General features: G+C 48.5%; 1 protein-coding gene across 1 annotated transcript in view; it reads left to right on the top strand.

Annotated features, from left to right (window-relative positions):
* Nucleotides 1–1223: 1223 nt before the first annotated feature.
* Nucleotides 1224–26901, top strand: part of LOC149985684 (EH domain-binding protein 1-like) — an 86669-nt gene continuing 60991 nt past the window's right edge. The window contains exon 1 of the mRNA XM_090181882.1: nt 1224–1491. Within this exon, the coding sequence (XP_090038008.1) occupies nt 1482–1491 (10 nt within the window). The 5' untranslated portion in view covers nt 1224–1481. The remainder of the gene's footprint in view (nt 1492–26901) is intronic.

Genomic DNA, 26901 nt, shown 5'->3' with positions numbered 1-26901 from the left:
CTCTCTGTTCTCCTCCGTCTCCCCCTCTTCTCTCTGTTCTCCTCCGTCTCCCCCTCTTCTCTCTGTTCTCCTCCATCTCCCCCTCTTCTCTCTCTTCTCCTCCGTCTCCCCCTCTTCTCTCTCTTCTCCTCCGTCTCCCCCTCTTCTCTGTCTTCTCCTCCGTCTCCCCCTCTTCTCTCTGTTCTCCTCCGTCTCCCCCTCTTCTCTCTGTTCTCCTCCGTCTCCCCCCTCTTCTCTCTGTTCTCCTCCGTCTCCCCCTCTTCTCTCTGTTCTCCTCCGTCTCCCCCTCTTCTCCTCCGTCTCCCCCTCTTCTCTCTCTTCTCCTCCGTCTCCCCCTCTTCTCTCTCTTCTCCTCCGTCTCCCCCTCTTCTCTCTGTTCTCCTCCGTCTCCCCCTCTTCTCTCTCTTCTCCTCCGTCTCCCCCTCTTCTCTCTCTTCTCCTCTGTCTCCCCCTCTTCTCTCTCTTCTCCTCTGTCTCCCCCTCTTCTCTGTCTTCTCCTCCGTCTCCCCTCTTCTCTGTCTTCTCCTCCGTCTCCCCTCTTCTCTGTCTTCTCCTCCGTCTCCCCCTCTTCTCTCTGTTCTCCTCCGTCTCCCCCTCTTCTCTCTCTTCTCCTCTGTCTCCCCCTCTTCTCTCTCTTCTCCTCCGTCTCCCCCTCTTCTCTCTGTTCTCCTCCGTCTCCCCCTCTTCTCTCTGTTCTCCTCCGTCTCCCCCTCTTCTCTCTGTTCTCCTCCGTCTCCCCCTCTTCTCTCTCTTCTCCTCCGTCTCCCCCTCTTCTCTCTCTTCTCCTCCGTCTCCCCCTCTTCTCTGTCTTCTCCTCCGTCTCCCCCTCTTCTCCTCCGTCTCCCCCTCTTCTCTCTGTTCTCCTCCGTCTCCCCCTCTTCTCTCTGTTCTCCTCCGTCTCCCCCTCTTCTCTCTGTTCTCCTCCGTCTCCCCCTCTTCTCTCTGTTCTCCTCCGTCTCCCCCTCTTCTCCTCCGTCTCCCCCTCTTCTCTCTCTTCTCCTCCGTCTCCCCTCTTCTCTCTCTTCTCCTCCGTCTCCCCCTCTTCTCTGTCTTCTCCTCCGTCTCCCCCTCTTCTCCTCCGTCTCCCCCTCTTCTCTCTGTTCTCCTCCGTCTCCCCCTCTTCTCTCTGTTCTCCTCCGTCTCCCCCTCTTCTCTCTGTTCTCCTCCGTCTCCCCCTCTTCTCTCTGTTCTCCTCCGTCTCCCCCTCTTCTCCTCCGTCTCCCCCTCTTCTCTCTCTTCTCCTCCGTCTCCCCCTCTTCTCTCTCTTCTCCTCCGTCTCCCCCTCTTCTCTCTCTTCTCCTCTGTCTCCCCCTCTTCTCTCTCTTCTCCTCCGTCTCCCCCTCTTCTCTCTGTTCTCCCTCTACCAGAAGGCGTTCAAAGACACCAGTCAGTACGTTGTCGGGGAGCTGTCTGCTCTGGAGAGCGAGCAGCGCCACATCGACGCCCGGGCGGCGCGCGTGGAGAAGAGGCTACGCTATCTCATGGACACAGGTACCAAGCCCAATTACACTGGAAAACTGTTTTGGCAAATTGAGCGTTTCACACAAACTCTCACGGAGTTGGGGAAGTGTGTGTGAGGCTGCAGTGTCCCAAATGACACCCTATTCCCTACGTAGTGTGCACTACTTTTATGGAGCTCCAATGCACTATATAAGGAATAGAGCTCCATTTGGGATGCGGTGTGGAATCTTTGAAGCAGTGAATGTTGTGTAGCTACGGAGGGAGGGAGGGAGGGAGGCGATACGAGGGGCTGGCTGGTGGATATGAAAAGGGGGGAGGAAATGGGGGAGAGTGGGAGTAGAGGGTGATAGAAGGGGGAGAAGGAGGATAGATGGTGGGAGAGCGAGGGTGGGAGAGAAGGGGAGACCTCTCTGGGCCAGGGTGATAAGAGAGTCTTCATGGGAAATGATAACCAGGCCTGATAGTGTCCCACCAGTGTGGTGGGGGGGGGGAGCCCCCAGCCAGCCTGATAGTGGGGGGGGGGGAGCCCAGCCAGCCTGCTCAGCTCACATTGAACAGTGTGCTCAGCCATGCATAGCCCCCCCTCCCCCAGTACATATCTGGTCTTCAATGATATGCAGCAGAAGGGGAGAGGTGGATGATTGGTGGGGGTTAAGTGAGAGGGGGGGGGGGCATTTAAAATAATGCAAGAGGTAACACACACACTGAGAGCGCGACACACACACACACTTAACCCAACATACACACACAGACTCACACACTCAGAAGTGTGATCTTTTGGCTTCCATACAGGCTGATTGGTGTGGTTGGAAAGCGTTGGCTGATGGGTAACCTTGTAGAGACATGAAACAGACAGGTGTCTGAGCCAAGGGGCTCGGTTCCATTGAGTCCTGTACTGAAATAACAGAATAGGACTGCGGCACAAATTGTACCCTATTCCCTACATTGTGCACTACTTTAGACCAGATCTCCCATAGGGCTCCCGTCTAAAGTAGTGCACTTTATAGGGAATAGGGTGCCATTTGGGATGCAATCTAGCATTCGGTTACTGCTACTAAACAATTTATCCTCACAACAGAGCGGGCTTCGGAAAAAGGGAAGAAAAGAGAGAGGGGAGATAGAGGGGGGGGGAGAGATAGAAAGGGGGGAGGAGAGATAGAGAGGGGGAGGAGAGGGTGAGGAGAGAGAGAGAGGGGGAGGAGAGGGTGAGGAGAGAGAGAGAGAGAGGGGAGGAGAGATAGAGAGGGGGGAGGAGAGAGAGAGAGGGGGGAGGAGAGAGAGAGAGGGGGAGAGGGTGAGGAGAGAGAGAGACGGTGAGGAGAGGGTGAGGAGAGAGAGAGAGAGGGGAGGAGAGATAGAAAGGGGGGAGGGAAGAGAGAGAGGGGGGAGGGGAGAGAGAGAGAGAGGGGGGAGGGGAGAGAGGGGGTGGAGGAGAGAGATAGGGGGAGAAGAGAGAGAGAGGGGATAAGAAAGAGAGAGGGGATACGAGAGAGAGAGGGGATAAGAACGCGAGAGGGGGGAGAAGAGAGAGAGAGGGGATAAGAGCGAAAGAGGGGGGATAAGAGCGAGAGAGGGGGGATAAGAGCGAGAGAGGGGGGAGAAGAGCGAGAGAGGGGGGAGAAGAGCGAGAGAGGGGGGAGAGAGAGAGGGGAGGAGAGAGAGAGAGAGAGGGGGAGAAGAGAGAGAGAGGGGGAGAAGAGAGAGGGAGAGAAGAGAGAGGGGGAGAAGAGCGAGAGGGGGAGAAGAGAGAGGGAGAGAGAGGGAGAGGAGAGAGAGGGGGAGGAGAGAGAGGGGGAGAAGAGAGGGAGAGAGAGGGGGAGAAGAGAGAGGGAGAAGAGAGGGGGAGAAAGCAACACCAGGGTGGAGGGATTAAGGATTGTACTGCTCCTCCTATATCGAGACATCTTTCCTCTCTCTGTTTCTCTCCATCTCTCTCTCTCTCCCTCCCTCCATCTCTGTTTGTTGCATATGCCTCCCTCCCTCCATCCCTCTCACCTCTTCCTCTCTCTCTATCCCTTCTCTCATCCCTCTCTCTCTCCCCCTCTATCTCTCTCTCCCCCTCCCTCTCCATCCACCCCTCCTTGTCTCCCTCCATCTCTCTCTCCCTCATCCCTCCATCTCTCTCTCCCCCTCCCCCTCCCTCTCCATCCACTCCTCCTTGTCTCCCTCCATCTCTCTCTCCCTCATCCTTCCATATCCTCTACCCCTGTAGGAGTGAATACCATTGTGTCAATCTGAAGGGTTTTTTCCCCCACTGCTGATAAAGTAGCCTTAGCTGGATACGTTGTTTACCGGAAAACACACACACACACACACACACACACACACACACTGTCACCACACCCTGTTTTCCACAAACACACACCTTGAGCCAGATTGATATTGCACAGCTCCAGCCCAGCCAGCCCCCCTGTAAATAATCAGATAGTAGACAGGTAGTGAGGCAGCAGGATGGAGGATGGACGCTGCCGACACAATAATACTGGTAGTATCAGAGAGAGAAGAATTCACCCCCGGATACGTCCCCAGAAACACCTTGTAGCATCACTCAATGACATGGACGAAATGTAGTTTGGGGAAACACGGAGTGAGTGTTGGGGGGGGTGTTTGTATTCGCTTCTTCTAGTTCCCTCTCTTCCTGGTCCTCGAAGGCTGCAAAGGTATTCGTTCACCTTTTTCCTCTCTTCCTCCGCTCCTCTCTCCTCCCCTCCTCCCTTCTCTCTTCCTCCTCTCTCCTACCCTCCTCTCTTCTCTCTCCTACCCTCCTCCCCTCTCTCTTCCTCCTCTCTCCTCCCCTCTCTCTTCCTCCCCTCCTCTCTCCTACCCTCCTGTCTCCTACCCTCCTCCCCTCTCTCTTCCTCCTCCCTCCTCGCCTCTTTCTTCCTCCCCTCCTCTCTCCTATCCTCCTCTCTCCTCCCCTCTATCTTCCTCCTCTCTCTCTTCCTCCGCTCCTCTCTCCTACCCTCCCCCTCTCTCCTCCTCTCTTTCCCTCCTCAACAGGTCAGATCAGTTTAAGTAGTGGATGGTTTTAACTCCCTACTTTAATTAGAAGTGATGCCATTAAGCAGATTTACAGTAAAGCAGACACCCATTTTCCTATAGGTGGCCCCAGCGGGAATAGAACACATGACTTTAGCGTTGCCTGCGTCGCGCTCCCCAGACTGAGCCAGGCGTTACACCACCTACTTCCCCAACACCACTTTCAACGTGTTGATTGTAGGGCCGTTTCTGGGAGGTATCCCACTTCCAGTTGTAAAATATAGAAGTAAAAACGGACTTTCCAAGACGTCCTACTTGTCATTGTTAAATAAATAAATGTAATAAATATCTTGACGTATTTACCTGTGACTTGGCCACTCAGGAACATTCACTGTCTTCTTGGTAAAGCAGTCTGTCGTTTAGGTTCGTATTGTGGAGTAGCTACGTTGTTGATCCGTCCTCAGTTTTCTCCTGTCACAGCCATTAAACTCTGTGACTGTTTTAAAGTCACCATTGGCCTCATGGTGAAATCCCTGAGAGGTTTCCTTCCTCTCCGGCAACTGAGTTAGGAAGGACGCCTGTATCTGTGTAGTGACTGGGTGTATTGATACACCATCCAAAGTGTGATTAATAACTTCACCATGCTCAAAGGGATATTCAATGTCTGCTTTTATTTACCCATCTACCAATAGGAACCCTTCTTTGTGAGGCATTGGAAAACCTCCCTGGTCTTTGTGGTTGAATCTGTGTTTGAAATTCACTGCTCGACTGAGGGATCTTACAGATAATTATATGTGTGGGGTACAGAGATGAGGTAGTCATTACTAAATCACGTTGAACACTATGTATTGCAGACAGAGTGAATCCATCCAACTTACTATGTGACTTGTTCAGCACATGTTTCCTCCTGAACTTTAGGCTTGACATAACAAAGGTCTGTAATACTGATTGACTCCAGACATTTCAGCTTTTCATTTTTAATGAATTAGTAAAAAATGTTGAAAAACATAATTCCACTTTGACATTATTGTGTGTAGTGACCAAAACAATCTAAATTGAATCCATTTTAAATTCATGCTGTAAAACAACATTTTGAAAAAGTGGAGGGGTGTGAGTACCTTCTGAAGGCCCTGTCTGTTTAGATGGTCCTGTCCCATGGCAGGCTCTGTCTGTCTAGCTGGTCCTGTCCCATGGCAGCCTCTGTCTGTCTAGCTGGTCCTGTCCCATGGCAGCCTCTGTCTGTCTAGCTGGTCCTGTCCCATGGCAGGCCCTGTCTGTCTAGCTGGTCCTGTCCCATGGCAGGCCCTGTCTGTCTAGCTGGTCCTGTCCCATGGCAGGCCCTGTCTAGCTGGTCCTGTCCCATGGCAGGCCCTGTCTGTCTAGATGGTCCTGTCCCATGGCAGGCTCTGTCTGTCTAGCTGGTCCTGTCCCATGGCAGGCCCTGTCTGTCTAGCTGGTCCTGTCCCATGGCAGGCTCTGTCTGTTTAGATGGTCCTGTCCCATGGCAGGCTCTGTCTGTCTAGATGGTCCTGTCCCATGGCAGGCCCTGTCTGTCTAGCTGGTCCTGTCCCATGGCAGGCTCTGTCTGTCTAGATGGTCCTGTCCCATGGCAGCCTCTGTCTGTCTAGATGGTCCTGTCCCATGGCAGGCCCTGTCTGTCTAGCTGGTCCTGTCCCATGGCAGGCCCTGTCTGTCTAGCTGGTCCTGTCCCATGTGGGGGGTCTGTCTGTCTGTCTGTCTGTCTAGCTGGTCCTGTCCCATGGCAGGCCCTGTCTGTCTAGCTGGTCCTGTCCCATGGCAGGCCCTGTCTGTCTAGCTGGTCCTGTCCCATGTGGGGCTGGTCCTGTCCCATGGCAGGCCCTGTCTGTCTAGCTGGTCCTGTCCCATGGCAGGCCCTGTCTGTCTAGCTGGTCCTGTCCCATGGCAGGCCCTGCCTGTCTAGCTGGTCCTGTCCCATGTGGGGGGTCTTTAAGAAGGGCCATAGCATGGCAGCCTCTGTCTGTCTAGCTGGTTCTGTCCCATGGCAGGCCCTGTCTGTCTAGCTGGTCCTGTCCCATGTGGGGGGTCTGTCTGTCTAGCTGGTCCTGTCCCATGTGGGGGGTCTGTCTGGCTAGCTGGTCCTGTCCCATGGCAGGCCCTGTCTGTCTAGCTGGTCCTGTCCCATGGCAGGCCCTGTCTGTCTAGCTGGTCCTGTCCCATGGCAGGCCCTGTCTGTCTAGCTGGTCCTGTCCCATGTGGGGGGTCTGTCTGTCTGTCTGTCTAGATGGTCCTGTCCCATGGCAGGCCCTGTCTGTCTAGCTGGTCCTGTCCCATGGCAGGCCCTGTCTGTCTAGCTGGTCCTGTCCCATGTGAGGGGCCTTTAAGAAGGGCCATAGCATGGCAGCCTCTGTCTGTCTAGCTGGTCCTGTCCCATGGCAGCCTCTGTCTGTCTAGCTGGTCCTGTCCCATGGCAGGCCCTGTCTGTCTAGCTGGTTCTGTCCCATGTGGGGCTGGTCCTGTCCCATGGCAGGCCCTGTCTGTCTAGCTGGTCCTGTCCCATGGCAGGCCCTGTCTGTCTAGCTGGTCCTGTCCCATGGCAGGCCCTGCCTGTCTAGCTGGTCCTGTCCCATGTGGGGGGTCTTTAAGAAGGGCCATAGCATGGCAGCCTCTGTCTGTCTAGCTGGTTCTGTCCCATGGCAGGCCCTGTCTGTCTAGCTGGTCCTGTCCCATGTGGGGGGTCTGTCTGTCTAGCTGGTCCTGTCCCATGTGGGGGGTCTGTCTGGCTAGCTGGTCCTGTCCCATGGCAGGCCCTGTCTGTCTAGCTGGTCCTGTCCCATGGCAGGCCCTGTCTGTCTAGCTGGTCCTGTCCCATGGCAGGCCCTGTCTGTCTAGCTGGTCCTGTCCCATGTGGGGGGTCTGTCTGTCTGTCTGTCTAGATGGTCCTTTCCCATGGCAGGCCCTGTCTGTCTAGCTGGTCCTGTCCCATGGCAGGCCCTGTCTGTCTAGCTGGTCCTGTCCCATGTGGGGGGTCTGTCTGTCTAGCTGGTCCTGTCCCATGTGGGGGGTCTGTCTGGCTAGCTGGTCCTGTCCCATGGCAGGCCCTGTCTGTCTAGCTGGTCCTGTCCCATGGCAGGCCCTGTCTGTCTAGCTGGTCCTGTCCCATGGCAGGCCCTGTCTGTCTAGCTGGTCCTGTCCCATGTGGGGGGTCTGTCTGTCTGTCTGTCTAGATGGTCCTTTCCCATGGCAGGCCCTGTCTGTCTAGCTGGTCCTGTCCCATGGCAGGCCCTGTCTGTCTAGCTGGTCCTGTCCCATGTGAGGGGCCTTTAAGAAGGGCCATAGCATGGCAGCCTCTGTCTGTCTAGCTGGTCCTGTCCCATGGCAGCCTCTGTCTGTCTAGCTGGTCCTGTCCCATGGCAGGCCCTGTCTGTCTAGCTGGTTCTGTCCCATGGCAGGCCCTGTCTGTCTAGCTGGTCCTGTCCCATGTGGGGGGTCTTTAAGAAGGGCCATAGCATGGCATGTAGACTCATCTTGACATCAGACTACTTTAGAGGTCTGAAAACATCTGAATAACTTGGTTCTGGAGCGTACTGTTCTGTTAACGTGTGTGTGTGTTTGGGCTTGTGGTTGGATCAGAAGAGACCGTTCACTCATTCCTGATCTGTTTTCTTCAACACGTTTTCTTCCCCCCATCTTTTCCTCCTCTCCTTTTCTCTCTCCCCCTCTTCCCCTTCTCGCTGCCTCTCTTATTTTCTCTCTCCTTCTCCTTTCCATTTCTCTCTCCCTTCTCTCTTTCTCTCTCCTTCTCCTTTCCATTTCTCTCTCCCTTCTCTCTTTCTCTCTCCTTCTCCTTTCCATTTCTCTCTCCCTTCTCTCTTTCTCTCTCCTCCTTTCCATTTCTCTCTCTCCTTCTCCTTTCAATTTCTCTCTCCCTTCTCTCTTTCTCTCTCCTTCTCCTTTCCATTTCTCTCTCTCCTTCTCATTTCTCTCTCCCTTCTCTCTTTCTCTTTCTCTCTCCCTTCTCTCTTTCTCTCTCCTTCTCCTTTCCATTTCTCTCTCCCTTCTCTCTTTCTCTCTCCTTCTCCTATCCATTTCTCTCTCTCCCACCTCTTTATTTCTCTCTCCCTTCTCTCTTTCTCTCTCTCCCACCTCTTTATTTCCTCTCTCTCCTCCCCCTCCCTCCTCCCTCCTCCCCCTCCCTCCTCCCCCTCCCTCTCCCTCCTCCCCCTCCCTCTCTTCCTCTCCCCGTATTCCCCAGTTTCTTCCCCCAGCAATGCTTTCTGAGTTCTGCACCGGTTCTCTCTTTTTCTATTACGCGGTACGAGACGGTGGTTCTCCCCAGATGAATACAAAGTAATTGGGGTGGTTAATTTATTTACTGGGAGGCAGTTCACAGCACATTGAATAATAGAGATAATTGAACAAGAATTGTCAAGTGTCTTCTGATACCAGGCACATTACAGAAGAGAGAGTGGCATAAAACTGTCTTTCTATGCTTCCATTGTTTATGGTAATGAAGTACAGCCATTAATTCCTCGGTGGCCTTCCAAGCTTATGGCAGGCCCCATTGTTGTGTGTGTATTAATATGTAATCAGTAAATAGTTTAATTTTCTAATCTGCGTTGGGAGAATTCACTTTCTAACAGCTCTTAATTACTGCAGGGTTCTAACGAGCCCCATCGCCGTGCCGACGCAGAGCACGGAAGCCAGGCAGCCAATCAGAGTGCGGCGGTGGGTCGGGGGGGGGGGGGGATTTGAATTCCTGGGGCGCCGCTCTCTGCCTAATGAACTTGTTATTCCGGGACTGGGGGGAGTAGAGTGTCCTTCACAGCATAGCAGTTCACAACGTTGGGAGAACGCTCTCCTAATGTTAGGGTGATAATAATAGTTATTGATGATATTTATAACGAAAGTCATATTTTATCACGATGATACATTACCTTTATTCCTGGGCTGACGGGAGTGGTGTGTTTCCTTCACAGCATAGCAGTTGACCACGTTGGGAGAGCGTTTACCGAATGTTAGAATAATAAATATTAATACATGTTTGGACACACCTACTTATTCAAGGGTTTTTCTGTATTTTTACTATTTTCTACATAACTGTGAAGACATTAACACTATGAAATAACACATATGGAATCATGTAGCAACCAAAATACTGTTAAAAAAATCAAAATATGTTTTATATTTGAGATTCTTCAAATAGCCATCCTTTGCCTTGATGACAGCTTTGTACACTCTTGGCATTTTCTCAACCAGCTCCATGAGGTAGTCACCTGGAATGCATTTCAATTAACAGGTGTATCTTGTTAAAAGTTCATTTGTGGAATTTCTTTCCTTCATAATGCGTTTGAGACAATCAGTTGTTGTGACAAGTTAGGGGTCGTATACAGAAGATAGCCCTATTTGGTAAAATACCAAGTCCATATTATAGCAAGAACAGCTCAAATAAGCAAAGACCAACGACAGTCCATCATTAATTTAAGATATGAAGGTCAGTCAATCCGGAAGATTTCAAGAACTTTGAAAGTTTCTTCAAGTGCAGTCGCAAAAACAATCAAGCGCAATGATGAACCTGGTTCCCCTGAGGACCACCTCAGGAATGGAAGACCCAGAGTCACCTCTAAGGAACTTATCCTCCGCAGCAGAGTTACCAGCCTCAGAAATTGCAGCGCAAATAAATGCTTCAGAGTTTAAGTAACAGACACATCTCAACATCAACTGTTCAGAGGAGACTGTGTGAGTCAGGCCTTGCTGCAAAGAGACCACTACTAAAGGACACCAATATGAAGAAGAGACTTGCTTGGGCCAAGAAACATGAGCAATGGACATTAGACTGGTGGAAATTTGTCCTTTGGTTTGATGAGTCCAAATTTTTGATTTTTTTTTTTTGTGAGACGCAGATTATGTTAACGAATGATCTCTGCATGTGTGGTTCCCACCATGAAGCATGGAGGAGGAGGTGTGATGGTGCTTTGTTGGTGACACTGTCAGTGATTTGTTTAGAATTCAAGTTACACTTAACCAGCATGGCTACCACAGCATACTGCAGCGATACACCCTCCCATCTGGTTTGGGCCTAGTGGGACTATCATTTGATTTTCAACATGACAATGACCCAGAACACACCTCCCAGGCTGTGTAAGGGCTATTTGATTAAGAAGGAGAGTGATGGAGAACTGAATCAGATGACCTGGACCCACAATCATCCAACTTCAACCCAATTGAGATGGTTTGGGATGAGTTGGACCGCAGATTGAAGATAAAGCAGCCAACAAGTGCTCAGCATATGTGGGAACTCCTTCCAGGCTGTTGGAACAGCATTCCTCATGAAGCTGGTTGAGAGAATGCCAAGAGTGTGCAAAGCTGCCATCAAGGCAACTTTGAGGAATCTAAAATATATTTTGATTTAACACTTTTTTGGTTACTACATGATTCCATATGTGTTATTGCATAGTTGTGATGTCTTCACTATTAATATACAATGTAGAAATAGTAAAAATAAAGAAAAACCATTGAATGAGTAGGTGTGTTCCAACTTTTGACTGGTACTGTATATATATATATATATATATATTTTTTTTTTTTAAGTTTGTTATTTTAGTTATTATTATAACTACAATATGATACCCCAGGGCTGGTGTGTGTCCTTCACAGCATAGCGGTTCAAAATAATAATTCATATTATCATTGATAATATTTATAATTAAAATAAATTAATGTCTCTGTTTTAATCAGGTGAATCTTCGAGTTTCAATAGTAAAATTATATGTGTGTCTGATTCTATACCTTCATTGTCCACTGTCTCTATTTCTACCATCATCATCATCATCTTCATCTTTATTATAACTATCATTGATATTATTGTTCTCATTACTTCTATGCCTCTTCCTGTCAGACGGAGGTGTCGCTGCCTCTTCCTGTCAGACGGAGGTGTCGCTGCCTCTTCCTGTCAGACGGAGGTGTCGCTGCCTCTTCCTGTCAGACGGAGGTGTCGCTGCCTCTTCCTGTTAGACAGAGAGGTGTCGCTGCCTCTTCCTGTCAGACGGAGGTGTCGCTGCCTCTTCCTGTCAGACGGCGGTGTCGCTGCCTCTTCCTGTCAGACGGAGGTGTCGCTGCCTCTTCCTGTCAGACGGAGGTGTCGCTGCCTCTTCCTGTCAGACGGAGGTGTCGCTGCCTCTTCCTGTCAGACGGAGGTGTCGCTGCCTCTTCCTGTCAGACGGAGGTGTCGCTGCCTCTTCCTGTTAGACAGAGAGGTCGCTGCCTCTTCCTGTCAGACGGAGGTGTCGCTGCCTCTTCCTGTCAGACGGAGGTGTCGCTGCCTCTTCCTGTCAGACGGAGGTGTCGCTGCCTCTTCCTGTCAGACGGAGGCGTCGCTGCCTCTTCCTGTCAGACGGAGGTGTTGCACTAAGAAAGAAAACATTTAAATCAAATACAGGACTTGACTGATTCCTTTTTCATCCGTGTGGCGCTAAGGGGCCTCAGATATCAAATATATATCTAACACTTAATGTCTTTATTTGGAATAGTATTTATTTGGTACTCGAGCTGAATGGTTTTGTATTGTTATCATTCTAAATAGCCCTGTCAACATCATCAGTATTATCCGTCCTGTGTTGTGTGATATTCGTCCCAAAGAAAAATATCACATTTATAGAAATTTCAGCTATTCAAAATACAGAATAGGATTTAAATGTTTTCTATTCAGCGTTTTGGAATCCTCTGGCCTTCTTCTGAATGCCCCCGACCCCACCTGCCCCCTGTACCTATCTACACACACACACACACACACCCACTCGCCCACATGACTATTTATACCTACATCCTATTCCAAATGACTATATAACCTGTAACAATGGACGCAATTATCTAAAGAATGGCGATCAGCACGGCGCCGAGCCACCCTCACCTGCTGCGCTCTAGATAAGCGATAAACAAGAAGTGTTTGTGTGTGAGACTGCGTGTGTGTGTGTGAGACTGCGTGCGTGTGTGTGTGTGTGACTGCGTGTGTGTGTGTGTGTGTGAGACTGCGTGTGTGTGTGTGTGAGACTGTGTGTGTGTGTGTGTGAGACTGCGTGTGTGTTTGAATCAGTTTTTAGCCTGGCGCATAATGAACAGATGTTTAAAAAGTGCACTCGAGGATGATGAGATTATTGCCACTGGGTTTTATTGCTGCCTAATCCCTTTCTGTGAGCAGAGGCATCACACGAGAGGAAGAGGGGATATGGCCATACAGCCAGAGGTGGGTGTGGGGGTGTGTGGGGATACAGCCATATGGCTTAATGCACCTTGCAGACCTACAGACAGACAGACCTACGCACAGACAGACAGACCTACACACAGACAGACAGACCTACGCACAGACGTACGGGACAGGCTGACAGGACAGGCCACCAATATGTTTTGTATCTTCAGTATAAATGAAGTGTTCTTTGTTATTATTATTTTGTGTCGTCATCAGCCTCTAGTGTAGTCAACATCCTCTAGTGTAGTGTAGTCAGCAGCCTCTAGTGTAGTGTAGTCAGCAGCCTCTAGTGTAGTGTAGTCAGCAGCCTCTAGTGTAGTGTAGTCAACATCCTCTAGTGTAGTGTAGTCAGCAGCCTCTAGTGTAGTCAACATCCTCTTGTGTAGTCAACATCCTCTAGTGTAGTGTAGTCAGCAGCCTCTAGTGTAGTGTAGTCAGCAGCCTCTAGTGTAGTGTAGTCAGCAGCCTCTAGTGTAGTCAGCAGCCTCTAGTGTAGTAGTGTAGTCAACGTCCTCTTGTGTAGTGTCGTCAGCAGCCTCTAGTGTAGTGTAGTCAGCAGCCTCTAGTGTAGTCTAGTCAGCAGCCTCTAGTGTAGTGTAGTCAGCAGCCTCTAGTGTAGTCAACATCCTCTTGTGTAGTGTAGTCAGCAGCCTCTAGTGTAGTGTAGTCAGCAGCCTCTAGTGTAGTGTAGTCAACATCCTCTTGTGTAGTGTAGTCTGCAGCCTCTAGTGTCGTCAGCAGCCTCTAGTGTCGTCAACAGCATCTTGTGTAGTGTAGTCAGCAGCCTCTAGTGTAGTGTAGTCAGCAGCCTCTAGTGTAGTGTAGTCAACATCCTCTAGTGTAGTGTAGTCAGCAGCCTCTAGTGTAGTCAACATCCTCTTGTGTAGTCAACATCCTCTAGTGTAGTGTAGTCAGCAGCCTCTAGTGTAGTGTAGTCAGCAGCCTCTAGTGTAGTGTAGTCAGCAGCCTCTAGTGTAGTCAGCAGCCTCTAGTGTAGTAGTGTAGTCAACGTCCTCTTGTGTAGTGTCGTCAGCAGCCTCTAGTGTAGTGTAGTCAGCAGCCTCTAGTGTAGTCTAGTCAGCAGCCTCTAGTGTAGTGTAGTCAGCAGCCTCTAGTGTAGTCAACATCCTCTTGTGTAGTGTAGTCAGCAGCCTCTAGTGTAGTGTAGTCAGCAGCCTCTAGTGTAGTAGTGTAGTCAACGTCCTCTTGTGTAGTGTAGTCTGCAGCCTCTAGTGTCGTCAGCAGCCTCTAGTGTCGTCAACAGCATCTTGTGTAGTGTAGTCAGCAGCCTCTAGTGTAGTGTAGTCAGCAGCCTCTAGTGTAGTGTAGTCAGCAGCCTCTAGTGTGGTGTAGTCAGCAGCCTCTAGTGTAGTCAGCAGACTCTAGTGTGGTGTAGTCAGCAGCCTCTAGTGTAGTCAGCAGCCTCTAGTGTAGTGTAGTCAGCAGCCTCTAGTGTAGTGTAGTCAGCAGCTTCTAGTGTAGTCAGCAGCCTCTAGTGTAGTAGTGTAGTCAACATCCTCTTGTGTAGTGTAGTCAGCAGCCTCTAGTATAGTGTAGTCAACAGCCTCTCGTGTAGTGTAGTCAACAGCCTCTAGTGTAGTCAACATCCTCTTGTGTAGTGTAGTCAGCAGCCTCTAGTATAGTGTAGTCAACATCCTCTTGTGTAGTGTAGTCAACAGCCTCTCGTGTAGTCAGCAGCCTCTGGTGTAGTCAACAGTCTCTAGGGTAGTGGCGCAGTCGGCAGCTTCTAGGGTAGTGGTGCAGTCGGCAGCCTCTAGGGTAGTAGTGTAGTCAGCAGCCTCTAGTGTAGTCAGCAGCCTCTATTCTCGTCAACAGCCTTTAGTGTAGTAGTGTAGTCAGCAGACTCTAGTGTAGTCAGCAGCCTCTAGTGTAGTAGTGTAGTCAGCAGCCTCTAGTGTGGTAGTGTAGTCAGCAGCCTCTAGTATAGTAGTGTAGTCAGCAGCCTCTAGTGTAGTAGTGTAGTCAGCAGCCTCTAGTATAGTAGTGTAGTCAGCAGCCTCTAGTGTAGTAGTGTAGTCAGCAGCCTCTAGTATAGTAGTGTAGTCAGTAGCCTCTAGTGTAGTAGTGTAGTCAACAGCCTCTAGTGTAGTAGTGTAGTCAGCAGCCTCTTGTGTAGTAGTGTAGTCAGTAGCCTCTAGTATAGTAGTGTAGTCAACAGCCTCTAGTGTAGTAGTGTAGTCAGCAGCCTCTAGTGTAGTAGTGTAGTCAGCAGCCTCTAGTATAGTGTAGTCAACAGCCTCTCGTGTAGTGTAGTCAACAGCCTCTAGTGTAGTCAACATCCTCTTGTGTAGTGTAGTCAGCAGCCTCTAGTATAGTGTAGTCAACATCCTCTTGTGTAGTGTAGTCAACAGCCTCTCGTGTAGTCAGCAGCCTCTGGTGTAGTCAACAGTCTCTAGGGTAGTGGCGCAGTCGGCAGCTTCTAGGGTAGTGGTGCAGTCGGCAGCCTCTAGGGTAGTAGTGTAGTCAGCAGCCTCTAGTGTAGTCAGCAGCCTCTATTATCGTCAACAGCCTTTAGTGTAGTAGTGTAGTCAGCAGACTCTAGTGTAGTCAGCAGCCTCTAGTGTAGTAGTGTAGTCAGCAGCCTCTAGTGTGGTAGTGTAGTCAGCAGCCTCTAGTATAGTAGTGTAGTCAGCAGCCTCTAGTGTAGTAGTGTAGTCAGCAGCCTCTAGTATAGTAGTGTAGTCAGCAGCCTCTAGTGTAGTAGTGTAGTCAGCAGCCTCTAGTATAGTAGTGTAGTCAGTAGCCTCTAGTGTAGTAGTGTAGTCAACAGCCTCTAGTGTAGTAGTGTAGTCAGCAGCCTCTAGTGTAGTAGTGTAGTCAGCAGCCTCTAGTATAGTAGTGTAGTCAACAGCCTCTAGTGTAGTCAACAGCCTCTAGTTACCCTGATTTTGAAGTGACATGAGTGGTGTGAGAGTGATGCGTTACTCTCTGAGTTACACACCAACACACACAGACACTCTCTCTGTCTCTCTCTCTCTTCACACACAGACAGACTCTCTCTCTCTCTCTCTTCACACACAGCCAGTGTCTCTCTCTCTCTCTTCACACACAGACAGTGTCTCTCTCTCTCTCTCTCTCTCTTCACACACAGACAGTGTCTCTCTCTCTCTCTTCACACACAGCCAGACTCTCTCTCTCTCTCTCCACACACAGCCAGTGTCTCTCTCTCTCTCTCTCTTCACACACAGCCAGACTCTCTCTCTCTCTCCACACACAGCCAGTGTCTCTCTCTCTCTCTCTCTCTCCACACACAGCCAGTGTCTGCGGCTTCGTGTATATTACCAGACCTCCAGTTCTTTCAGGAACGTATGGCTGCTAAAGAAGCTTAGCATTAATGAATGTAACTATGTCCAGATGACACCGTGCTGGAGCCTTGTAAGCTGCAGGCAAGACTCGTCTTCACCCCGTATGCCAGGGTTTAAAGACACAAGAATGGCATTTCACCAACTTTAATGGGATACCCAGTATAATCTGGCAGCACCAAGAGAAGAAAAAGTGTTCCCACTATAATACTCTGGGAGGGAGGGAGGGAGGGAGGGAGGGGAGGGGTTGTTGTGTCTACTGTAATCAGCATTCCCTCGTTTTTGTTGTGTTGTCATAGCCTTTTCTCTCTCTCTCTCTCTCTCTCTCTCTCGTTGTTTTTTTTGTGTACATGAATGTTGGTTAGGTAAGTCGTTGACCGAGTCGTTGTCTTGTAACAGCTATGACTGAGTCGTTGTCTTGGTAACGACTATGACTGAGTCGTTGTCTTGTAACAGCTATGACTGAGTCGTTGTCTTGGTAACGACTATGACTGAGTCGTTGTCTTGTAACAGCTATGACTGAGTCGTTGTCTTGGTAACGACTATGGCCGAGTCGTTGTCTTGTTAACGGCTATGGCCGAGTCGTTGTCTTGTTAACGGCTATGGACGAGTCGTTGTCTTGTTAACGGCTATGGACGAGTCGTTGTCTTGGTAACGGCTATGGACGAGTCGTTGTCTTGTTAACGGCTATGGACGAGTCGTTGTCTTGTTAACGGCTATGGACGAGTCGTTGTCTTGTTAACGGCTATGGCCGAGTCGTTGTCTTGTTAACGGCTATGGACGAGTCGTTGTCTTGGTAACGGCTATGGATGAGTCGTTGTCTTGGTAACGGCTATGGACGAGTCGTTGTGTTGCAACGGCTATGGACGAGTCGTCGTCTTGTTAACGGCTATGGCCGAGTCGTTGTCTTGGTAACGGCTATGGACGAGTCGTTGTCTTGGTAACGGCTATGGACGAGTCGTTGTCTTGTTAACGGCTATGGCCGAGTCGTTGTCTTGGTAACGGCTATGGACGAGTCGTTGTCTTGGTAACGGCTATGGACGAGTCGTTGTCTTGTTAACGGCTATGGCCGAGTCGTTGTCTTGGTAACGGCTATGGCCGAGTCGTTGTCTTGTTAACGGCTATGGCCGAGTCGTTGTCTTGTTAACGGCTATGGCCGAGTCGTTGTCTTGTTAACGGCTATGGCCGAGTCGTTGTCTTGGTAACGGCTAATGACGAGTCGTTGTCTTGGTAATGGCTAATGACGAGTCGTTGTCTTGGTAACGGCTATGGCCGAGTCGTTGTCTTGTTAACGGCTATGGACGAGTCGTTGTCTTGTTAACGGCTATGGCCGAGTCGTTGTCTGTTTAACGGCTATGGCCGAGTCGTTGTCTAGGTAACGGCAATGGACGAGTCGTTGTCTTGGTAACGGCTATGGCCGAGTCGTTGTCTAGGTAACGGCTATGGCCGAGTCGTTGTCTTGTTAACGGCTATGGCCGAGTCGTTGTCTTGTTAACGGCTATGGCCGAGTCGTTGTCTTGTTAACGGCTATGGACGAGTCGTTGTCTTGTTAACGGCTATGGCCGAGTCGTTGTCTTGTTAACGGCTATGGCCGAGTCGTTGTCTTGGTAACGGCTATGGCCGAGTCGTTGTCTTGTTAACGGCTATGGACGAGTCGTTGTCTTGTCTGTCTGCTTCTCTGGTATGTCTGTGGGAAGTTTTGGAATTTGTACGTTTTTATCAGTGACCTTTTTAATAATAGAATTACATAGCATTTAAAATGCCTTTTAAAAAACAAGGAGACTCTACATCAAAAAAGAGATGGGAGAAAGGAAGGATGAATCAATTAAATTAATTCAATTGTGTTTAATCAATTAACTCACAGGCCAATAGAGATGAGGCTAGTTGGAAAAGAAGCTCTCTTAGCTGTTGCTTCCAGGTTATTTGTAAATTGTTAAAGATATTTGTTGTTAGTATGGACAGCAGTTCACAACTCACTGACTTTAAGTGCTTATAGTCCATTTTTAAATCAGTTGTATTTGGGAGAGAAAAATCTCTGGAATGTGCCTAAACCTATTGCCTTTTAACCCTTTGAGGGGTGAAACAAACTAATCTGGTAGTTAAGGGTGTGTGTGTGTGTGTGTGTGTGTGTGTGTGTGTGTGTGTGTGTGTGTGTGTGTGTGTGACTGCGGGGATTGGGGGGGGGGGGGTGGTTTGTTGGGTCAGAACACAGATTTAAAAATGTAGAAACTCCCACCCCCCCTTAATCTCCTCTTTGGCCATTTGAATGTTTGAGCAGCAAAACTATTTAATTAGTTAACTACACCAACACCCCAATACCCTCTACCCCTACCCCCCCCCTCCCTAACCCTAACACCCCAATACCCTCTACCCCCAACCCCCCCCCCTCCCTAACGCACAAACACAATCTCTCTCTTTCTCTCTCTCCCTCCCTCCCTCCCTCCCTCCCTCCCTCCCCCCTCCCTCCCTCTCTCCCTCCCCCCTCCCAGATGTGCAGTGTGGTTTCCCAGCTCAGTGTCAGCAGTCCTTTTCTATCATTCTTTACCAGTTGGGATGAAAGGGGGGTTTTTAGGAAGATTAGGGGGATGGGATCCTCTAGGCATTGTCTGACAATCTTCAGATAAAACCAGCTGGGTGGATGGAGTCCCCGGGAGAGAGAGGGGGAGGCAGGGGGAGTAGAAGGGGGTGGGAAGGGGTAAGGGGGTAGAGGGGGTAACTAACCACTGCTGTTCTGAGACTACGCGGAATTTAGACTTTTCTAAACTGGCACGGAAATGATCACTGAGAACCCTCCTCTCCTTTCCCCTTCTTACTTTCTTGCTTTCTGACTTTTCTTTTTCAGCCCCCCTCTGTATTCTCTCCCTCCCCCTCTGTTTGTATTCTCGCTTTCCTAGAAATACACTACATGGCCAAAAGTATGTGGACACCTGACCATCCAACATCTCATTCCAAAATCATAGGCATTAATATGGAGTTGTGCCCCCCTTTGCTGCTGTAACAGCCTCCACTCTTCTGGGAAGGCTTTCCACTAGATGTTGGAACATTGCTGCAGGGACTTAGTGAGGTCGGTGTTCTGTGCAGGCCAGTCATGTTCTTCCACATCTATCTCGACAAGCCATTTGTGTATGGACCTCACTTTGTGCGCGGGGGCATTGTCATGCTGAAACAGGAAAGGGCCTTCCCCGAACTGTTGCCAAAAAGTTGGAAGCACAGAATCATCTACAATGGCATTGTATGGTGTAGTGTTAAGATTTCCCTTCACTGGAACTAATGGGCCCGAACCATGAAAACAGCCCCAGACCATTATTCCACCAAACTTTACAGTTGGCACTATGCAGTCGGGCAGGTGGCGTTCTCCTGGCATCCGCCAAACCCAGATTAGTCCGTCGGACTGCCAGATAGTGAGCGTGATTCATCACTCCAGAGAAAACGTTTCCACTGTTCCAGAGTCCAATGGCGACGAGCTTTATACCACTCCAGTCGTCGCTTGGCTTTGCACATGGTGATCTTAGGCTTGTGTGCAGCTGTTCAGGCCGTGGAAACCCATTTCATGAAGCTTCCGACGAACAGTTCTGACTTGCTGATGTTGCTTCCAGAGGCAGTTTGGAAATCAATAGTGAGTGTTGCAACCGAGGACAGACGATTGTTACTCTCAACGCGCTGTCCCGTTCTGTGAGCTTAAAAAATATATAAATATAAAGTTAACTAGCGCAGCTCTAGCAGGGCAGAAATTTGACAAAGTGACTTGTTGTAAATGTGACATCCTATGACGGTGCCACGTTGAAAGTTAGTGAGCTCTTCAGTAAGGCCATTCTACTGACAATGTTTGTCTATGGAGATTGCATGGCAGTGTGCTCGATTTTATACGCCTGTCAGCAGCGGCTGTGGCTGAAATGGCAGAATCCCCTAATTTGAAGGCGTGTTCACATACTGTTGTGGATATATGATGTAGTTCACTCTTAGCGGAAGTTAGCTGCTGGCAGACAGGACAGACAGGGCAGGGCAGACAGGACAGAGCCGACAGGACAGAGCAGACAGGACAGAGCAGGCAGGACAGACAGGGCAGGGCAGACAGGACAGAGCAGGCAGGACAGAGCAGGCAGAGAAGACAGGACAGAGCAGGGCAGACAGAGAGGAGATGAGCAGACAGAGCAAGGGCAGACAGAGAAGAGCAGACAGAGAGGAGAAGAGAAGAGAAGAGCAGAGCAGACAGAGAGCAGAAGAGCAGACAGAGCAGGGCAGACAGAGAAGAGCAGAAAGAATAGGGCAGGACAGAGCAGGGCAGACAGAGGCTGTTGCTGGGCCTGCTACTGATATGGCCGATTAGCTTTAGTCTGATGTCTGTGGTACAATACTCACACACAGACTCACACACACACATGAGCATACACACTCCCTCACACACACACACATGAGCATACACACTCCCTCACACACACACACATGAGCATACACACACATTCACGCACACATGTTATTCTGAGAGGCTGGGGGACAATGACTGCTTATGATAATCTCTTCTTTATTGAACCGTCCTGCCATCGTCCCCGACAACGCTTTCATCTCCCCCGCCACTGCGACCCCGGCCCAACGGCCAACAACAGACTTATAGCAGAGTAGAGCAGGCCGGATTACACACACACACACACACACACAGGGCAGATCGACACACACAGCTGCTAAAAGCCACTAAGACACAAGAGTTCCATTCTGTTTATTTTACAGTTATATTATTTTAGGCCTTAGTTCTTCTTCTTCTTACTAAATGTCCCTTTGATATAAATGTAGCAGCTTGTTTGGCTAGAAATCATTTAAATGCCTTTTAAATCAGTTTTATTATCCACCCTTATATTGTCAATGTTAAACTTAGTCCTTATCCGCATTGGTAGAGAAAAGAAAACGTTGTTGGTCTAGAATCTAGAGCCACTGCTGTACATAGTGCTCTCTGTCTTTAAATAACAGTTTGGCTCTAGAATCTAGAGCCACTGCTGTACATCGTGTTCTCTGTCTTTAACTAACAGTTTGGCTCTAGAATCTAGAGCCACTGCTGTACATAGTGCTCTCTGTCTTTAACTAACAGTTTGGATCTAGAATCTAGAGCCACTGCTGTACATAGTGCTCCCTGTCTTTAACAGTTTGGATCTAGAATCTAGAGCCACTGCTGTACATAGTGTTCTCTGTCTATAACCAACAGTTTGGCTCTAGAATCTAGAGCCACTGCTGTACATCGTGTTCTCTCTCTTTAAATAACAGTTTGGATCTAGAATCTAGAGCCACTGCTGTACATAGTGTTCTCTGTCTTTAACAGTTTGGATCTAGAATCTAGAGCCACTGCTGTACATAGTGTTCTCTGTCTTTAACTAACAGTTTGGCTCTAGAATCTAGAGCCACTGCTGTACATAGTGCTCTCTGTCTTTAACAGTTTGGATCTAGAATCTAGAGCCACTGCTGTACATAGTGCTCTCTGTCTTTAACAGTTTGGATCTAGAATCTAGAGCCACTGCTGTACATAGTGTTCTCTGTCTTTAACTAACAGTTTGGCTCTAGAATCTAGAGCCACTGCTGTACATAGTGTTCGCTGTCTTTAACAGTTTGGATCTAGAATCTAGAGCCACTGCTGTACATAGTGCTCTCTGTCTTTAACTAACAGTTTGGCTCTAGAATCTAGAGCCACTGCTGTACATAGTGTTCTCTGTCTTTAACTAACCGTTTGGGTCTAGAATCTAGAGCCACTGCTGTACATAGTGCTCCCTGTCTTTAACAGTTTGGATCTAGAATCTAGAGCCACTGCTGTACATAGTGCTCCCTGTCTTTAACAGTTTGGATCTAGAATCTAGAGCCACTGCTGTACATAGTGTTCTCTGTCTTTAACTAACAGTTTGGCTCTAGAATCTAGAGCCACTGCTGTACATAGTGTTCGCTGTCTTTAACAGTTTGGATCTAGAATCTAGAGCCACTGCTGTACATAGTGCTCTCTGTCTTTAACTAACAGTTTGGCTCTAGAATCTAGAGCCACTGCTGTACATAGTGCTCCCTGTCTTTAACAGTTTGGATCTAGAATCTAGAGCCACTGCTGTACATAGTGCTCCCTGTCTTTAACAGTTTGGATCTAGAATCTAGAGCCACTGCTGTACATAGTGTTCTCTGTCTTTAACTAACCGTTTGGGTCTAGAATCTAGAGCCACTGCTGTACATAGTGTTCGCTGTCTTTAACAGTTTGGATCTAGAATCTAGAGCCACTGCTGTACATAGTGCTCCCTGTCTTTAACAGTTTGGATCTAGAATCTAGAGCCACTGCTGTACATAGTGTTCTCTGTCTTTAACTAACCGTTTGGGTCTAGAATCTAGAGCCACTGCTGTACATAGTGCTCCCTGTCTTTAACAGTTTGGATCTAGAATCTAGAGCCACTGCTGTACATAGTGCTCCCTGTCTTTAACAGTTTGGATCTAGAATCTAGAGCCACTGCTGTACATAGTGTTCTCTGTCTATAACCAACAGTTTGGCTCTAGAATCTAGAGCCACTGCTGTACATAGTGTTCTCTGTCTTTAACTAACAATTTGGCTCTAGAATCTAGAGCCACTGCTGTACATAGTGTTCTCTGTCTTTAACAGTTTGGATCTACAATCTAGAGCCACTGCTGTACATAGTGTTCTCTGTCTTTAACAGTTTGGATCTAGAATCTAGAGCCACTGCTGTACATAGTGTTCTCTGTCTTTAACAGTTTGGATCTAGAATCTAGAGCCACTGCTGTACATAGTGTTCTCTGTCTTTAACAGTTTGGATCTAGAATCTAGAGCCACTGCTGTACATAGTGTTCTCTGTCTTTAACAGTTTGGATCTAGAATCTAGAGCCACTGCTGTACATAGTGTTCTCTGTCTTTAACAGTTTGGATCTAGAATCTAGAGCCACTGCTGTACATAGTGTTCTCTGTCTTTAACTCATAGTTTGGATCTAGAATCTAGAGCCACTGCTGTACATAGTGTTCTCTGTCTTTAACAGTTTGGGTTTGCATAATTGATGACTGTTTATTTACCAAATTGCGGACCTGAAGACATAATTGTATTTGAGCTACGCAGTCAGTTAACTGTCCTTTTCTCATGCTAACGGCTTCAGTTGTTTTAACAGTGATGGTGTAATGACCAGGGGTTGGTCTGGGTAATGACCCTATTCTCTTACTAACAGGCCCTGCTGCTATGCTATGGGGAATCCCAAACTGCACCCTATTCCCTATGTAGTGCACTACTTTTCACCAGATTGACCAGGACCCCAGATGGCTCTGGTTAAAAGTAGTGCACTACATATATATATAGAATAGGGTTCCTTTTGGAACGCAGCTCTGCTGTTGTCACCAGCCCATTTCCCCATTGTAGTGGACCTATGACCACTCTAGACTATTTCCCCATTGTAGTGGACCTATCACCACACCAGGCCATTTCCCCATTGTAATGGACCTATGACCACTCTAGACTATTTCCCCATTGTAATGGACCTATGACCACTCCAGGCCATTTCCCCATTGTAATGGACCTATGACCACTCTAGACCATTTCCCCATTGTAGTGGACCTATGACCACTCCAGGCTATTTCCCCATTGTAATGGACCTATGACCACTCTAGGCTATTTCCCCATTGTAGTGGACCTATGACCACACCAGCCCATTTCCTCATTGTAATGGACCTATGACCACTCTAGACTATTTCCCCATTGTAGTGGACCTATGACCACTCCAGGCTATTTCCCCATTGTAATGGACCTATGACCACTCCAGGCTATTTCCCCATTGTAGTGGACCTATGACCACTCTAGGCTATTTCCCCATTGTAGTGGACCTATGACCACTCTAGGCTATTTCCCCATTTTAGTGGACCTATGACCACTCTAGGCTATTTCCCCATTGTAGTGGACCTATGACCACTCTAGGCTATTTCCCCATTGTAATGGACCTATGACCACTCTAGGCTATTTCCCCATTGTAATGGACCTATGACCACTCTAGTCTATTTCCCCATTGTAGTGGACCTATGACCACACCAGCCCATTTCCTCATTGTAGTGGACCTATGACCACTCTAGGCTATTTCCCCATTACAATGGACCAATGACCACTCTAGGCTATTTCCCCATTGTAATGGACCTATGACCACTCCAGGCTATTTCCCCATTGTAGTGGACCTATGACCTCTCCAGGCTATTTCCCCATTGTAGTGGACCTATGACCACACCAGCCCATTTCCTCATTGTAATGGACCTATGACCACTCTAGACTATTTCCCCATTTTAGTGGACCTATGACCACTCTAGACTATTTCCCCATTGTAGTGGACCTATGACCACACCAGCCCATTTCCTCATTGTAATGGACCTATGACCACACCAGCCCATTTCCTCATTGTAATGGACCTATGACCACTCTAGACTATTTCCCCATTTTAGTGGACCTATGACCACTCTAGACTATTTCCCCATTGTAGTGGACCTATGACCACACCAGCCCATTTCCTCATTGTAATGGACCTATGACCACACCAGCCCATTTCCTCATTGTAATGGACCTATGACCACTCTAGACTATTTCCCCATTACAATGGACCAATGACCACTCTAGGCTATTTCCCCATTGTAATGGCCTATGACCACTCCAGGCTATTTCCCCATTGTAGTGGACCTATGACCTCTCCAGGCTATTTCCCCATTGTAGTGGACCTATGACCACTCTAGGCTACTGAAGCCAGCTTCCAACAGCTGGCTTCAGCAATACATTCTCATTCAAATAGTCATTTAGAAGGACTGTTGACTGTTTTTGACATGTGTATTGAGTTGATGTGTAGGGTTGGGTGGCGTCGTTGTCACATTTGGGGCTGGTATGTCATGTTCACTTCATTTATATATTATTATTTTTTATACAAAAAGCTACTTTATTTGTGTATACCCTCAACCCATGTACTGGGGTTAAAGGAATAATTAGAGGTTTTGTCAATTAAGCCCTATTTTATGCTTACCCAGAGTCAGATGAACTCATGCTAGTGGATCCCATAAACATCCAGTCATTGCGCTAACGCTAGTTAGCAATCGCTCCAAAAACGACCTCAACTTCCTTCAAACTGCACGCAGAGACATAAAAAATGCATGAGTTAATTTGGTAAATAGAAAAAAAGGCCTTAATTGCCTGAATCTCGAACTGTCCCTTTAAGCTAGTAAAGTCAGCTTGTGTGTTTAGCCTTGAGTGTGTTTACACTTCCACTAAGGTGTGAAACGTTTAGAGGGCCTGGCAGAGGAGCAGTATCTATTAACTAACACATGGAGTTGATTTAACTCACATAAACAGGGTTGTCTCCTGCGCCACCACCTGTTGAGAACACTAATTGGGCAGCTTGTGTTAATACACATCCATCAATTCAACGTGTAGCTTTTCATCTAACACAGGCCCTCTCCATTTAGAATGTCTAACACAGGCCCTCCCCATTTAGAATGTCTAACACAGGCCCTCCCCATTTAGAATGTCTAACACAGGTCCTCCCCATTTAGAATGTCTAAACACAGGCCCTCTCCATTTAGAATGTCTAACACAGGCCCTCTCCATTTAGAATGTCTAACACAGGCCCTCTCCATTTAGAATGTCTAACACAGGCCCTCTCCATTTAGAATGTCTAACACAGGCCCTCTCCATTTAGAATGTCTAACACAGGCCCTCTCCATTTAGAATGTCTAACACAGGCCCTCCCCATTTAGAATGTCTAACACAGGCCCTCCCCATTTAGAATGTCTAACACAGGCCCTCTCCATTTAGAATGTCTAACACAGGCCCTCTCCATTTAGAATGTCTAACACAGGCCCTCTCCATTTAGAATGTCTAACACAGGCCCTCTCCATTTAGAATGTCTAACACAGGCCCTCTCCATGTAGAATGTCTAACACAGGCCCTCTCCATTTAGAATGTCTAACACAGGCCCTCTCCATTTAGAACGTCTAACACAGGCCCTCTCCATTTAGAACGTCTAACACAGGCCCTCTCCATTTAGAATGTCTAACACAGGCCCTCCCCATTTAGAATGTCTAACACAGGCCCTCTCCATTTAGAATGTCTAACACAGGCCCTCTCCATTTAGAATGTCTAACACAGGCCCTCTACATTTAGAACGTCTAACACAGGCCCTCTCCATTTAGAACGTCTAACACAGGCCCTCTCCATTTAGAACGTCTAACACAGGCCCTCTACATTTAGAATGTCTAACACAGGCCCTCTCCATTTAGAATGTCTAACACAGGCCCTCTCCATTTAGAATGTCTAACACAGGCCCTCTCCATTTAGAATGTCTAACACAGGCCCTCTCCATTTAGAATGTCTAACACAGGCCCTCTCCATTTAGAATGTCTAACACAGGCCCTCTCCATTTAGAATGTCTAACACAGGCCCTCCCCATTTAGAATGTCTAACACAGGCCCTCTCCATTTAGAACGTCTAACACAGGCCCTCTCCATTTAGAATGTCTAACACAGGCCCTCTACATTTAGAATGTCTAACACAGGCCCTCCCCATTTAGAATGTCTAACACAGGCCCTCCCCATTTAGAATGTCTAACACAGGCCCTCTCCATTTAGAACGTCTAACACAGGCCCTCTCCATTTAGAACGTCTAACACAGGCCCTCTCCATTTTGACCATCTAACACAGGCCCTCTCCATTTAGAACGTCTAACACAGGCCCTCTCCATTTAGAATGTCTAAACACAGGCCCTCTCCATTTAGAACGTCTAACACAGGCCCTCTCCATTTAGAACGTCTAACACAGGCCCTCTCCATTTAGAACGTCTAACACAGGCCCTCTCCATTTAGAATGTCTAACACAGGCCCTCTCCATTTAGAATGTCTAAACACAGGCCCTCCCCATTTAGAATGTCTAACACAGGCCCT

The sequence above is a fragment of the Oncorhynchus mykiss genome, chromosome 1 (genome assembly GCF_057628025.1).
Source record: "Oncorhynchus mykiss isolate SJ-2025 chromosome 1, ASM5762802v1, whole genome shotgun sequence".
In the NCBI taxonomy this organism is placed as follows: Eukaryota; Metazoa; Chordata; class Actinopteri; order Salmoniformes; family Salmonidae; genus Oncorhynchus; species Oncorhynchus mykiss.
The sequence above is the reverse complement of the archived record's forward strand: the minus strand, read 5'-3'. Positions and strand labels throughout refer to the sequence as shown.